This window comes from Photinus pyralis, unplaced genomic scaffold (genome assembly GCF_008802855.1).
Source record: "Photinus pyralis isolate 1611_PpyrPB1 unplaced genomic scaffold, Ppyr1.3 Ppyr1.4_LG10, whole genome shotgun sequence".
In the NCBI taxonomy this organism is placed as follows: domain Eukaryota; kingdom Metazoa; phylum Arthropoda; class Insecta; order Coleoptera; family Lampyridae; genus Photinus; species Photinus pyralis.
In genome coordinates this window covers 2,269,836-2,286,289 of record NW_022170250.1, presented here as the reverse complement: position 1 = coordinate 2,286,289, position 16,454 = coordinate 2,269,836, and the positions used below count along the sequence as shown (strand labels likewise).

Genomic DNA, 16,454 nt, shown 5'->3' with positions numbered 1-16,454 from the left:
TTATTTTTGTTCACTTTATAAGATGTTTACCATCCCGTTATTCTCAAAACTATATAATTACATTCTGTTATTACTACATTTCTCTATAAATTTTCCATTACGTTGTAGCTGCGATTGAATACGCCACTGGTGGAGGTGCGCCTAAAACTAAACTGTAAGGCTTTCGTGAACAAGATTCAGGCTGAGCTTTTGACGAAACATTCGCATTCGCTAAATACTCGTTTCGTAGCCGTAAGCGAAAATGAAACCAATTGCGCAGTTCAAATGTAGAGAAACAAACAGAGAAGCGGCAAACAAGTCAATGAATGAAACCTCAACTTCGTAGTACGAAGATAAGATAACTCCTCCTTAATTATCTTGCTTTCACGCCCGTCGCTCAAGCAACCCAAAGATAAAGGTTTAAGTGTGCATCGTGCTATCGTGTGCGCTGGTTCTAGATTTCATATATCAATTCGATCTTTTCAAGTCGTTCTAAAAATGGGAGTGACTCAATTACAGGTGAGATGAGAACTTGGCCCTTAGTTGTATTTGTCCTGAACTTTCATAAAGGTATAGATTTAATTGTAATAAAAATTACGAGTTTAATAAACTGCCCATGATGTTTTTTTTATCACGCTGCATGTATAATTATTTTGGAATGTGAATTACTTATCTTATCATGTTATCACTGTTTACCAGAAAGACAATGTAGGCGTGTCGGTTGCTATCTCTGTTTTTCGAAACGTTTCTCTAAATATTTGGGCGAGGTTGTTTTACCGATTTCTCTAAGAAGTACATGAAACGGGGGGGGGGGGTCTCAAGTCCAGTAGTAAAAGTCCAAGTCCATGAAAGTACTGAGGTATATAATCCCCCCCCCCCCCACTGCTATTAAAATTGGATCAGGATCACAGACACAGTACCGGTTAAAATTCCGAATTATGCTCCTGATACAATTTTTTTAACGGTATCAGGAGCATTCGCTTTAAAGCTGTTGTATCAAGATCATAGAAACGGTTAGAACATTCATTATAACAATAATGAAACCTCCTTAAGATCTGTGTCCGGATAACACGTCATTAAAATTGTTGTATCAGGAGCACTTAAACGCAGTAAGATATAAAATTTAGTAACAAATACCTTCTCTCCCATTTTGCATTGTCCTGATACAAACTCAGGCTCACAGAAGCACAGTAAGAAGGAAAATTATTTTCTCCCATTTTTACGCTCCTAATAAAACTCTTCCTAAAATTGTACCAGAATTTAAAATTATTTTGTCGAGATAACAGGAACACGATAAGATAAACCTATCCGTTTGTTCCTAATTCAAACGTTCTAAACATTGCATCAGAGTCACAGAAACATAGTAAGAAGGAAACGAAACATCTGTCCCTCTTCAAAAATTTTATCAGGAGCATTCGTTCTGAAATTATTGAATCGTTATTCCAAAAACACAGTAACATGCAACATTTTTTCTCATTTATCTTCTCTAGCATTATGTGCTCCTGATACATATCTCTTACAAATTGTGTCAAGAGAACACGTTTTTAATTATTTTGCCAGGGTCACAGTATGATATAAAAATTCTTGATTCTCTCACTGTGTGTGGTGCTCGTTTTAAATTGTTTATATTAGGCTCAGAGAAAAGACGCAATACTTCTTTAAAAGGGAATTGTGTTTAAAGTTATGGTACCAGGAGTACTGAAAAATGTAAAATTTATTAACAAATACATCCTTTGGCGTTCTGTTCTCCTAATGCAAACTTTTTTAATTAATTGCTTCCGAATCGCGCGTTTTAAATAACTGCATCAGGATAACAGAAACGTAAATAATTTGTAAAATAATAACAAAATCCGTCTATTTCATTGTAGTCACGAACAAAAGTTATATCAGTAACACCGAAGCACATTATTGTTGTGTGCTCCTGATGGAAACTTTTTTTAAAATACTACTACGTGAGCACTAGTGTTAAAAAACTATTGTATTGAGATCACAAAATCAGAGTAACGTGTAAAATAATTGTATCAGGATCACAGAAACAGATTCATTTGGTCTAAAATTATTGTATTATGGGGAATTTGTTGCCATATATCTCTTTCGAATTGTGTGCTCCTAATACAAACCTCTTTAAAATTTGTATAAAGGAGACTTTAAAATTATTGTATTACAGCTTTTGATATCAAGACCATTTTTTTAAACTCTTGTATTAGGGTAACAGAAATTTAACAAGACATTTATTAACTTTCGTATTGTGCTCCTAATACAAGCTTTTTTAAAATTCTAGTTTTGTTTAAAAACGTTGTACCGGGATGACAGAAACGCAATAAGAAGGAAAAACAAATAACTTCGATAAAAATTTTATCAGGAGCACAGGAGATATTTCCCAATTTTTTTGATCTCTTGTTCTCCTGTTGCATACATGTTCCACTGTTTTACAAAATAAATCAGCAAAGTGGCGACATTTTAGGTAGGTACCTACTACACCGAAAAATATTTGAGGAATTCCCTTATCTTATCGAGGTATATTAGGTTAATGGTTCGGTCCAATGGTCGATCCATCGCGGACAAACAACATTTTAAACAGTCGTCAGTTCCTGACTTGCTCAATTTCACTTTTTTTTTAATAGTTACTGTCACGGTGCAGAATTGCGGCAATTATTCTGTTTATCAGAAATACAACTCCTTATCGTAAATTGGGTTGTATTTTTAATTCCTGTCCGATTATCGTAAAAATTACAAACATTCCGCCTGGTAATAAGCAGATAAGAGTTATCCGCTAGCAATTTTACTGCGTCGTCCGTCAGAGGGATGAGATCTCTGCTGTGAGCCCTCGAAAATTTCTTTGATCCCTGTCTACAATTTGTCAATGTCGGGTCGTACGCAACTGAGCAACCGTGTCGAGTGCCCCGGCTATTCAAATAAGATGACATTGATGCACAGGATGTATTTGCTTGCATGCGCCGATAAAATAAATTATTGCCATATCTTTCACTTTATCCTCGAGTAGTATAGTAGATGAATTACATTGTGCGGGTACTTGCTGGTTGAGTAGGTAAAAGTGATTAATCAGTTTGAGTGTATTGTCTGACGTCAGACAAGATTGCAACATTTTAAAGGCGGGAAATTCAAACGGACTGCATTGATCTTTATAATGATTGTGAAATAATCTGCAATTTCAAAATAAGTATACAGGGTCCGGTAAAAAAGTTATCGGCTCTAACTATTCTTAGCTTTTAGTTTTATAACCACTTAACAGTAGCACAGAAAAGAAAAAGGAGTCATTGGGTTGAGGTGATCATTTTTCAAGGAGGGCATGTTTATTATTTTTTTATACGTTTTGAGAGACTCGGCAACAGAGAATTTAAGGGGCAGATAAAGTTCGAAGGCCTTACCTAAAGGATGATCACAAGAGCTCTGAAAGTTTAACAATTTGGTGGAGGGGGACTTTATTAATGCTGCAATATTGTTAGCGAGGGCGTCGCCCAAGGTTTATACCAGATATATGTGTTACCTACCCAATTCTTTATTCGATTTCTTCAGGATTGGGTCACAGAAGACCTATGTTGAAACATTCCATCAGTCGTTCACGAAACATTAAATTTGCTCTTATGAAGTAAAAAACTACTTCAACCGGATGGCCCCTCAGTTATTTCGCTTTATTATTCGCATCATATTTTGTCTTTTGTAGAATTGGTATCTGGGATATTCGATCCAGGAATTTGCGTGTCTCCAAGACACTCAAATCAAAATGTCAGGGAAATGCAAAAATTTCAAAATTTTTGAAGAGTTCAGGAAAATGGCTTGGTAATGCAACCTCCCTTACTTTAACGTTACTGCAAAGATTTTACAGAAATTTGGTCTTTTTATACTTCTACTTCAAAAATCTCATGGTTTATGTGGTATCTACGCTATAAGGTTTAGGAAGGAATGCAGAACCGGTGGTTATACCCCCCCCCCACCGTACACACGTTAGCCCCATTCTCATATACAGTAAAACAGCATGAGAGTATACTGAAGCTTGTATGGAATGGGTTATCGATTTTTTTGCTGGGGGTGGAATAGCCCCCAGACCTCCCGGTAACATTTTCTTCCACATAACGTTCAGCTCTGAGAAGTGTAATACCTGGGGGTGGGGGAGGAGGGTATAGCGAATACTCGCCAGTATACACTCGTATTAGCTATGGAAAAGGTTATTGAGTTTCTTTTTGGTGAGCACCCTAGAATGTTACTTTGCTGGGAGGTCCCCCCCTCTAGATCACCCCCCCCTTCCGTAACATTTAGCTCTGAGAAATATAATTTTCTTATCAATTTTAGTCTGTGAACACTGGGGGGTATTCCATACCCCCCCCCCAAGACCACCAGGTGACACGGTCTTACTCATGACATTCAGCCCTCTAAGGATTGTTGTAGTCGTTTTTCATAAGGGACTATAAAATCTTCCTTTCCTGATAAATATTCCATACTCGACGAGCTTCTAGTGTTCCTTTTTATAGTTCCATTTGAAAAATCATGTTTTATGTATGGTTTTTGAGCGTTTTGGGGAGGAATTACAACGTTTACCGTTCAATTCGTACAAGACTTCTTTATTAATTTAACCACAGATCCAGATCCAATTTCTAATTAATTAAAATCTTTCTGTTTCTGTATCTATTTAACAACCAAAAAACCAAAAGAAGAATTTCAAATTATTTCCAATCGTTAAACTTTCTGTTTTGCTTGAACGCTTTGATTTTTCTACGAGCACGACTTCGCACCACAAAACAAGGGCACTTCTTACTTATTACGTCACTGGGGAAATTCCCTTCACCAAGGCCTTTTTCGCCGAGGAAATCCCAGAGGACGACCCTGCGCCACAAAACAAGGTCACTCCTTATAGTTACGTCACGTCTCAGCAATTGTAGGTCCTTTCAAGATCTCTCTAGCTCTGGAAGTAGTTCAAAGGCTTTATAAAAGTGCCGTTTGGTTTAGTAGTCGTAGAAAGGGAGAAAGGGGAAAAGAACGTATCCAATCAGAGCTAGATAGTCCTTGAAAGGTATAGTCCCCTGACAATAAATTGAGAATGCTCCAGAAAATCGTTAGAAACCTATGAAAAGCACTTTCCAAATTCCACGGCATATTAAACTGCAATTGAAGGATTTTAACGCCTTTTCCGAGCCGCCGTTCAAAACCCTTCCATTCAAAAAATGATTAAGCGCCCACCAACTTTCCATGGTTCTGTGTCCACACACATTTGATTATTGGTTTGGGGTGACAATTTATATCGCGGGCAATGCCTGGACTTAGATCTGAGGCACTTGTAGATTACATCATACAAAAAAAAGGATTGTAATGAGGCTAACGTCATAATTAGATTGTTTGTTCGCACGGATTCATTTGCGATGATAATCGTATCGCATAAAAATACTTTATACGTAAATCGGGACACTTTCGCAACTTGCACAAATCAAGGAACTGAAAATGTGAAGGCCATTGGAAAGTATTTTCTATTCTCTCCCAGAGACTTCTGTCTGGTACTTTAGAATTTACTTTCATAGGACTACTTTGGCCGTTGGCATTTGTCCTTTTCCCTTCGATTGCCTTGAAAAACCTAGTAGCCGAATTTGAAAGATTTCCAAATTTAGAAACCTTTCGGCGAGTTGTCAGGAGACCCTTTCTAGGGCAAGCTAAGTATTCGTTTTAGGGAAAAACTTCGAAAGGGCCTAGAAAACGCGCGTAAGTATATGCTCGGTTAATGTTGTGTAACGCGTTTACTAAGTCAAGTACCCTTAGATCAAAGGTCATAGAACATGATTTTTGCTTAGATCTAAGCCCAGACGTTGACTGATAAACTGGTCTGAGTCATTTTTCGATTGGCTACCTAAATAAACGTGCGGAAATCCCAGGCAATTTGAAAAACTCGCTCGTAACGCCGCGCCGCCGCCAAGAGATGGCGCTGAAGCTCGAATTTCTAACGTGCGCCACTTATATCAACGTTTGACACGTCACACTCGATCATTCGATTTCCAGGTCGCTTTCAGTGCACGTCAGCTGATTGTTCTTAACTAAAACTTGTGATTTCACATTCCAAAGATTCCAACATCCAAATTACTGCTATTAACCCTTACAAAGATGACTCACTGGTCAATTCGCAAGGTAAGTGTCGTACCACCCCACACAATTACCAACCCCCCAAACCGAAGGGCGGCGTCCAGACGCCTGCGTCGCCCCATCGATTTCACCTACTCTTTTCACCACCGATTTGTCATTAACGATTTTTTACTCTGCATGCACAGATGAGTGGCGACAATTCGGAGATGAGGGAATTGGCGGCGAGGATCTGCCGGGACTACCTGCACGGTGCCTGGAAGCATGTCAACGCCCAAAACATTGGATTCAAGCATATCAGGTGAGAAATCGCTTCCATTGCAACGAAAACCTTGAGCCTAGAGGCCCCCTTATCAGTTTGCTTATAATTAAGTTCACTATTTATAGTGCTTGCCTTGTTGACTAATTACTTAAGGCTTATGGGTGAATGATCGTCGAGGACAATTATCATAATTTTCTATTGTTTGACGTGTTGACACGAGCCGATCTCTCTTATGCTAATCGATCGGTGCCAGGTACTTGGCGGTATTCCCCGTGCAGTTTAATTTTGTTTTCCCCACGATCACATTACCTTAGATTGTACGACCAGGCCCCGATAGCATTGAGATGGTGTGGTCGACATGGTTGCCAAATTTTATGTGGGTTTCAATTTTTCTCTTAGTAAGAACATATATACAGGGTGTACCATCAATTCTTATCTGACAGAAAAGCGTACACTTTGTGTATCGAAGAATTTTAGCTTCCAGTTTTAGGTATTTTCTTCTTCCTTCAAGTGCCAAGAGTAACAGCGCATAACGGCTGTTAGAAGAAGCATTTTGTGGCAGAAAAACGTGTGCTGTATCAATTTGTTTGTATCGTTATTAAAGCTTATTTTTGTTGTATGTTCTTTTTTCTTTCTAATGGCGCAAATTAGGTCACAATGTCCGTTGGGCTATTTGTTTGTATGTTGAGTTTGTGTATCAATCTTTATTTAATTTTGTGCGCTTTAATGGAGCATATACCAATGGCGCATATTAATTAATTAACATTAACCATTCATTGTTTTGTTAATTTTTGCCTTACTGTCTATTTTCGTATTCTGATTAGGCGTCATTTACGCCTTTATGTAAAATTGCGCAATATGAATTCGAGCGAGATGGGCGCCAAATGTGCGCCACTTTTAAGACCTTGATATTTTTGGTCTATTCGACAATTATTCTGTGTTAATTTGTAGTGCCATGAATTTTCCTTGGATTTTCAATTTGAGTTATAATTATGCGCCGTTTTAGGCGTTAATTATGCGCCATTTCGTAAATTGGAATTGTTTATATTTTTTTAATGCGCAATAACATGTTGACAATTAGCATTAAATTTCACAATCAGTCCAACTAACTTTTCTTCTTCCATTGTTTGTTTTAAGTGCGTATTATGCGCCTTTTCAAACCTCAATTGGAATGGTATAATGTTTTTCCTTGTTTGTGCAAAATGTTCATTAAATTTACCATTAGATTATGAGAACAGTAAATTTTGCAGTGCTGAATTTAAATTGCATTATAATTATGCGCTGTTTCTTCCATTAGAATTGTATTATATTTTTCTTTGTAGGAGCAAATTGACAATAGAGTAATCACTATCAGCGCAGTGGTAAATTTCTTTTTGCGTTGTAATTAAGCGCCATTTTAAGTGCTAATTATGCGCCCTTCCCTCAATCGGAATTGTATAATTTTTTTGTAGGTGCAAATGGTGGCCATTAAATTTGGGAATATCTGCGCAGCTAATTTCACGATGGTAATTTTCTTTTTGAGTTATAATTGTGCACTAATTATGCGCCCTTTCCTCCATTGGATTTGTATAATTTTTCTTTGTGTGTGTAAAATGTTGACCATTAAATTTATCAATAAAGCTAACTTCGCGGTGGTAGTTTTCTTTTTGCGTTATAATTATGCGCCCTTTCCTCAACTGGAATTGTATAATTTTTTTTCTTTGTATGTGCGAAATGTTGACAATTAAATTTGTCTATAAATTATTTCCGCATTTAACTTCGTGGTGATAAATTTATTTGTGTTGCAATTATGCGCCGTGTCCTCCATTAGGACATATATTTTTTTCGTTGTAATTATGCGCCAATTTGAATTTTTTTTATGATTTTTTGTTTTATCTGCAAAATTGACCATTGCAATTTAATTTCACAATAAATTATCAGAGGAGCTAAATTCGCTTTGGTACAGTTTTTTTCTTGTAATTAAGCGCTAATTATGCGCCAATTGGAATTTTTTAATTTGTTCTTGTATGTGCAAAATTGACCATTGCAATTTAATTTTACAATAAATTATTAGCGTATCTGGTACTTATTTGCCGTTATAATTAAGGGCTAATTATGCGCCAATTGGAATTTTTAATAATTCTTTCATGTGCAAAATTGACCATTAAATGTCACAATAAATTTTTAGCGCAGCTAACTTTGCCTTGGTACATTGTTTTGCGTTGTAATTATGCGCCATTTTAAGCGCTAGTTATGTAGCGTTTCCTCAATTGGAATTTTTCTATAATCTGCAAAATGTTCGCCATTATATTTGTCAATAAATTGTCAGCGCATCTAACTTCGCAGTGGTAAATTTATTTGCGTTTGCAATTATGCGCCGTGTCCTCTATTAGGATTTTTATATTTTTTTTCTGTTATGTGCAAAATCTTGGCTATTACAATTAAATTTCACATTAAGTGATGGCCAATTTCGCTTTACTACATTTTTTGCGTTGTAATTAAGCCCTAATTATGCGCCAATCGGAATTTTTTAATGATTTTTTTTTGCATTATTGACCATTTCAATTTAAGTTCACAATAAGTTAGCATCTTCGCTTTGGTACATTATTTTCCGTTATAATTAAGCGCTAATTATGCACCAATTGGAATTTTTCAATAATTCTTGCATGCGCAAAATTGACCATTGTAATTAAATGTCACAATAAATTATTGGCGCAGCTAACTTTGCCTTGGTAAATTTTTTTTGCGTTGAAATTATGCGCCATTTTAAGCGCTAATTATGTAGCGTTTCCTCTATTGGAATTTTTCTATAATCTGCAAAATGTTCGCCATTATATTTGTCAATAAATTGTCAGCGCAGCTAACTTCACTGTGGTACAAATTTATCCACTTGCGCAGCTAACTTCAAGCCCTAATTATGCGCCAATCGGAATTTTTTAATGATTTTTTCATTTATGTGCATAATTGACCATTGCAATTAATTTCACAAATTGAAATTAATTTCACAATAAATTAACTTCGCTTTGGTACATTTTTTTGCGTTGTAATTAAGCGCTTATTATGCGCCAGTTCTTCAATTGGATTTTTTTTATTTTCATTTATGTGCATAATTGACCATTGCAATTAATTTCACAATAAATTAACTTCGCTTTGGTACATTTTTTTGCGTTGTAATTAAGCGCTAATTATGCGCCAGTTCTTCAATTGGATTTTTTTTATTTTCTTTTATGTGCAAAATTGACCATTGCAATTAAATTTCACAATGCAGCTATATTCGCAGTGGCGCATTTCTTTTTACATTATAATTATGCGCCATTTTAATTGCTAATTATGCGCTGTTTGATTGTATTTTCTGTGTTTCTTCGTAAAATTTCACAATAAATTATCTGCGCAGCTAACTTCGCAGTGGTAATTGTCTTTTTGCGTTATAAGTAATTATTCGGGATTTAAGCGCTAACCATGCCGCTTTTCCTCCATTGGAATTGTGTAATTTTTTTCTTTGGTCTAAAATGACTAGTGAGCTAGCTAAAAAATTATCTGCGCGGATAATTTCGCGATGGTAATTTGTTTTTGCGTTATAGGATCGTGCGCTAATTATGCGCCCTTTCCTTAATTAAAATTGTATCATTATTTTCTTTGTTTGTGTAAAATGTTGACCATTAAATTTGACAATAAATCATTTGCGCAACAAAATTTGCGGTGGTTTTTTTTGCGTTATTGTTGTGCGCTTAACCCTTCTAAAATTTTAATTGTATAATTTTTCTTTGTATGTAAACTGTGCCCATTAAATTTATCAATAAAACTAACTTCGCGGGGGCATTTCTTTTTGAGATAATTGTGCGCTAATTATGCGCCTTTTCCTCAACTTTATTGAAATCGTTTAATTTTTTCTCTGTATGTGCAAAACGTTGACGATTTCATTGTCAATAATCACCGCAGCTAACTTCACAGTTGTAAATATTTATTTTGCGTTATAATTAAGCGCTAATTAGGCGTCGTTTCATCCATTTGAATTTTTCTTTCTTCTCTGTGCACACAGCAAATTTCCCTAATCGGGAACAGTAAATTATCGGATTCGGTAGCGGTATCTACGAGAAAGCAAATGCAGAAAAGCGAAACAATATCCTCCATCTATACGACGTTGTTTATACAACAATATACAGGGCGAAGTTGGATTTTTGACATTCATTCGCTACTTTTATACAGGGTGTTTTATTACTGTCATTAATAGCAAAGCATTCCGATTTCAGTGGCGGCCTATCGAACTTGCTGTACTACATTTCGCTCCCCGACACCCTGCCGGAAAATGTGAAGGAGGAGGCCGATCCCAAAGAGGTTTTAATTCGCGTCTACGGACAGACGCACGGAGAGCGCGCACTCGAGGCGCTCATCACCGAAAGTGTCATATTCACGCTGCTGTCGGAGCGCGGCCTCGGCCCGAAATTGCACGGCATCTTCCCCGGCGGTCGCATCGAACAGTACGTCAACGCTAGACCACTAAAGACCAAAGAGCTCGCCGACGAGCACCTCTCGATGACTATCTCGCAAAGAATGGCCGCCATACACAGCATGGAGGTGAGTTGTGTGTCGATCGACTGGATGATTTACTTTCTTTTATTTTGACAGTAACTGTTGCTAGCCTGCGAAATTTTATTTTTACAGATTCGACGAGGTAAGAATTTTACGCAAAAAAAGGTGTAACCTTCGAGTGATCGTTCGCGCGTTTTCGTCAACACTCGTGTCACTCGACGGTTATGGTTGTGCAAAATTTGCTTTTTTTTCTTCTTCTTTTATTTACTGATTGGCACTTTTTGCATTGTAGAACTTCGATCCAATGTATGACGTCGAGTCGCACCTTGGATTGAGTTTGGCAATTGTTATGTTGATGTGCGGGCTAGCATATCTTAATCATCTCACACATATAGGGTGTACTTTTCCATGTTTCAGCGTCTGTCTCAATTAAGTTTGTGGAACAAACACTACCGCTCGTCCTGTGGTGGATAAAAACGTATTGTTTGTTTCCCTGCGGCTTCCCCGGGGACGTAATAACCGTAGGAATTTTCTTCACTCATTATGCGCGCGGGCATGTTTTTTACGCCAATACTCCACAATCTTCAACTGACGTCATCGCGGCGTTGCCATTGTGATTATTACGTAGGAAACACGCCTCGACCTTTTCCCCAATACTAAGGGTAATATTTGAAGCGCAAGTCGTTTTTTAGGTACCGTTACATAAAACGCCCGGTTGGCTGTGGGATACGATGGAGCGTTGGCTCAAGTCCTCCGAGGAGCGTTTCTCCGGAGACGTACCCGCCGCGGTAAAACACTTAAAGGAGATGAGCTTGAGACGCGAATTTTTGTGGTTAAAGCAAAGACTCCAGATGGAGAATAGTCCCGTTGTATTTTGCCACAATGACATGCAGGAGGGAAATATTTTGATGATCGAAGATGATACGGTCACCAGCAACGCCGATGCCAAACTTGTTTTGATAGGTAAGCGATTCCGATGGTTGGAACTTAAAGCCATTAGCCACTTATCGGTTGAAGGACTGACCCAAATTAAGCAATGTAGCAAACTTCGGATTATTCACCAATAGTTGGAAGATCTCGGATGCCAATTCTGGAATATCATTTCAAGTAATGCCGGGGGAAGGGAGGGGGGTAGATTGACTTGAGGTGGGAAAAATTCTATACAACCTGACCATACTAAAGTTCTCGTTTCAAAAATATATCACACACCAGGGTGATATTCAAAAAAGAATGAAGAAAATTGAAAAAAAAAAGGTTTAAGTAATATTAAAAAATACAAAATTTTTTGTTTTTTTGATTTTTTAAAACACTGAATCTACGAATCAATATTGGATTTTTTCAAACTTTTTTGGTGTTATATTTCTGAATAGAGACTTTAATAGTCTCTCTTTTTAGATTAAATTATACATCGTGTTCTATTTAAAAAAATTAGGTTAGGTCCGATAAATCTTCTACCTGACCGCGTATACTTATTTCGAAAACGGCTGTTTGTTCAAATATAATTTTAAAGAAACTTTTATAATAAACATTTTTATGTATCTCCAACTAAGAAAAATATGGTATAAGTTGTCAAAAATAGCACCCTGTACAAAACTCCTTTTCTTTTTCTCTGCTTTGGAGCAATAGTCTTGTCTTGTATCAGAATAATTCAAAAAGATTTAAAAAAATACAAATAATTTCAGATTTTTGAATTTTTTGTGCTTTTTTTAAACCTTTTTTGGATCGTTTCAAACCAATATTGAGTTTTTGTAATGTAATGTGCTATAATTTTAGATTCAAATATACAGTGTGTACCGTTTAAAAAATTAGGTATATTTATTTTGAAAATAGCAGCTTATTCAACAATAATTTTAGAGAAAGTTTTGTAATAAACATTTTTAACTAAGAAACTATAGGGTCATTTTAAAATTTACAATTTTTTTCATATTTTCCTGTATCTCTTAATCGAGAGAATATTTTCAAATTTTCATTTTACCAGTTTAATTTTGTCCCAAAAAGAGCACGTATTATTACCTACTTTTTTGATAGCACTAGCAATTAGGTCGCTATAATGTAGGTGTCAAAAATGGGACACCCTGTACAAAGTTCATTGATTACTATCGATCGACTTAACTCTTGCTTGCAATTTGCTTTGCACCTTTTGAGTGTTCTTGCAATAATTTTGTTTCACAAGTTAAAAATTGGCTCCTTTTGCTGTGACTTCCACCCAGATAAAGAAGTTATCGGACCTAACCTAATTTTTTTAATGGCACACCCTGTATATTTTAATCTAAAAATCATATTATATTCTCTATTCAAAAATATAAACAGCAGAGATATGTATTCAAAAAAGGTTCAAGTGACCCAAAAAATTTCACAAAGGTTTTAAAAAAAAAATTTTAAAAAAGGTTCATATGATCCAAATAAATACAAAAAAAACACATTAGGATGATAGCATATTAAATTATCTTCAAATTTCAATTTTTTTAAATTTTTTCAAACCTTGCGAGTTTATGAATCAATATTGAAGCTTTAATTTTTTTTACTTTTTGGAATCTATGAATCGGTATTGAACTAACTACCCTCATCTGTAATTTCAAAAACATGACGCACTAGGTATGATAAAAAAACATTCGAGTGAGTCAAAAACATTCAAAAAGGTTAAAAAAAATTAAAAAAGGTTCATAGGATTCGAAAATATACAAAAATATTCAAAAAGATTTTTGAATAGAACTATTTTAAAATATTTTTTGAATCAGTATTGATTTTTTTAATGTTATATTTTTGAAAAGAGAATTTAATAGGATTTTTTGAAACCCATGAACCTTTTTTTTATATCATTCCTGGTGTTATGTTTTTGAAATTACAAAAATGACGTTAGATCCGCAAAAGGACCCAATTTTTAACTTCTAAGACAAGATAGCAAATCAGGGAACCTTGTACAGGGTGTTCCATTTTTGACACTCTGTATCTCCGTAATAATTGTTAGTGCTACCAAAAGAAAAATCATCCCTATATTTTTGTTTTGTTTTTTTAAAAAATTTGTGTATAATGATTGCTAAATAATCTGTCACTTTCGGAATAAGTAAGTATACGGGGTCAGGTCTGTACCTAACCTCATTTTTTTATGGAACAACCCTGTAGAGTTTGATCTACAAAAATAGCGTATTACATGCTCTTTTCAAAAATGTAATATTCACTCATAGGTTCAAAAGGGTTTTTTAAAGATTAAAAAAACTCAAATTTTTGTGTACCTTTTGAATTATTTGAACAATTTTTTAATTCCTAGTGTGTTTTATTTTTGAAAATCCTATCCATATCCTATCTTTTTTTACTATAATAATAATAATTTAATCGTAAAAATAACCATCATCAACACGTCACAGGTATAAATTTAGCAAACAATATAATAAATAGGACAAACAAATGTATACTAATTAGAAAATATACAGGGTCTTCCATTTGTGTAATATCCTAGGTATCAAAAATGGGACACCCTGTACAAAAATCCAGATGGTTTTTTAGTTGTATTTTATTTTGGAGAAACAATCTTTTCTCAGAAGTTAAAAATTGTGCCCTGTGGCTGCCTAGGTAAACAAGATATCGGACCTAACCTCATATTTGTACATGGAACGTCCTGTATATTTTAATCTAAAATGATGGCATATAAAATTCTTTTCATAAATATAATATACCTATCAGAGATGATATTCAAAAAAGATTTTTAAAAAATGTTCAAAAAAATACAAAAATTTCACAAAGATTTTTGAATTTTTGGGTCGTTTTGAATCAATATTGAATTACATTTTTTTTTAAATCAAATTTTTTATTTTACCACCATTTCAAGTTGCTGCTATTTTTACCCAATTTTGCTTATACTTGTTTTGGGGTCGGTAATGGCTTTAATCACAACACGCACTACACCGGCCCACTTAAAAAACAATGACATTTGTTGCAGATTTTGAGTACTGCTCATACAATTATCGCGCATTTGACATTGCCAACCACTTTCTGGAATGGACTTACGATTACACCGAGAAGCAACAGCCATATTTCAAGGTGACCCCCGAGAATTATCCGTCGAACCTTCAAAGAATAAAGTACATCTGCCACTACCTGAAGGAGACCGGCTCCGCCGAAAATCCGCTCGACGTACTGCGTGAGGTCGAGATATTTTCGCTCGCCTCGCACTTCTTCTGGGCGCTCTGGTCGATCGTGAACACGAAAAGTTCGCAGATAACGTTCGGCTACTGGGAGTACGCGGTCGAGAGACTGAACGCGTACAACGAGCTAAAGACCAGGCTGCACAAGCAGGGTATAAAAAGAAAGGCGGACGGACCTTACTAAAAATCCCCACACGCGACGTGCCCTTCCTATTTCGAATATTTTACTTGTTTGAATAGCGGAAAGACTGCAAACCACCGTGTGATACACATCCAGTAGGGATAGATTTTGTAATTCGACGAAAACATTTTTAAAACACTTTTGGGCCAATTCAGAACACGGCGGACGACGTCGGTGATGATTTTCTAAGAACGAATTTTTTAGAGCGGCTGTTGCGGATGATGCATTTTTACTATATCAGACTTATTAAAAAAACAGTATTCTATATTAAAAAACATGATTGTGACGTAGTTGTAGATTTACCAGATATATGTATGTACTTCGATTTTTTTATTAAAAACGCGCGGTACTTAGTTTTAAGACTGATTTTGCCTTACCAATGTCCTTGCATTTCTTTTTTCCTATTAGTTAAGCTGTCTATATTTTTAAGTGTTGTTTTTTTATCTTGCTGTTTTTGGTTTTAGTTGGATCATGTAAATACCTAATGTAAAATAAAAATTGTGAAAAATAGACGAATTTATTTGTAATCCCTAGCAGTCTGTTCCAATGTCCCATTTCTCGCGTGAGATTTCAAGGTGAAGGTGTTTCCCTTACAGTCATTACAGGCATAGGTATCGAGATTGTACCAAATTGTTGAAAAATCAATATGGTGCAATCAGACCCCAGAAATTATTTTAATGCTTTGCTTTTAGGATCGACACGTACGGAGAAGGACGCAACCATGAAAACCTAGTATGTTTTGTAGCCGACTTATTACCACATCTACAGCGAGCGCCACATAGGTAGCTTTAGTATTTTGAAAGTACAAATAAAACATTTTATAAATGTCGTTTTATTTTAACTGTTAACTCCCTACAAGCTCCCCCCAAGCAAACAGGCCATATATATATATATATATATATATATATATATATATAAGACCTGCAGAAGCACCTCTAAATAGCATTATGCGGGTCACTCTGTAATTGGGCGCATGCCTGTTGAGGGCCCAAAACGAGAGGAATAATAATAATTATATATATATATATATGTTTCCCTTATTAAATATAGGATTTTTCCCTAGTGTGCGCCCACATATGCAATCAATTGGAGAAAATACGTGTGTAGGCAACCATACAGAGACTGCTGCATTGTGGGTAGAATACCCATTACATAGTAAAAAAGTTCTGTAGTTATTTGTAACAGGTTGTCCATGTGATCCTTTACCACAGATTTAAATATAGATTTAAGTTTGTGCCTTTACTGACAAGGTGAACATTATTATTTGGACGTACAGGATAAATTCCTTAAAATAAATCAT

General features: G+C 35.7%; 1 protein-coding gene across 2 annotated transcripts; it reads left to right on the top strand.

The window, feature by feature from the left end:
• Positions 1–362: 362 nt before the first annotated feature.
• On the top strand, positions 363–15,536 carry LOC116162017 (choline/ethanolamine kinase). Of its 2 annotated transcripts, none has more exons than XM_031475530.1 (5): positions 363–498; positions 6,249–6,361; positions 10,552–10,876; positions 11,524–11,794; positions 14,769–15,536. In XM_031475530.1, exons 1-5 carry the CDS (start codon positions 478–480, stop codon positions 15,155–15,157), a joined length of 1,119 nt encoding a protein of 372 aa, XP_031331390.1. In that variant the 5' UTR covers positions 363–477; the 3' UTR covers positions 15,158–15,536. The 2 variants fall into 2 exon arrangements, with proteins under 2 accessions (XP_031331390.1, XP_031331389.1); XM_031475529.1 differs by lacking the exon at positions 363–498 and adding an exon at positions 5,706–6,108.
• The last annotated feature ends 918 nt before the right edge of the window (positions 15,537–16,454 follow it).

What these genes read in the sequence shown, in the direction of transcription:
- LOC116162017 (XM_031475529.1), top strand. Translation starts at nt 6,085, where the DNA reads ATGACTCACTGGTCAATTCGCAAG. An exon ending in ATTGGATTCAAGCATATCAG is followed by an intron (nt 6,362 to 10,551) that starts GTGAGAAATCGC and finishes TTCCGATTTCAG; the next exon opens with TGGCGGCCTATCGAACTTGC. An exon ending in CCGCCATACACAGCATGGAG is followed by an intron (nt 10,877 to 11,523) that starts GTGAGTTGTGTG and finishes GTCGTTTTTTAG; the next exon opens with GTACCGTTACATAAAACGCC.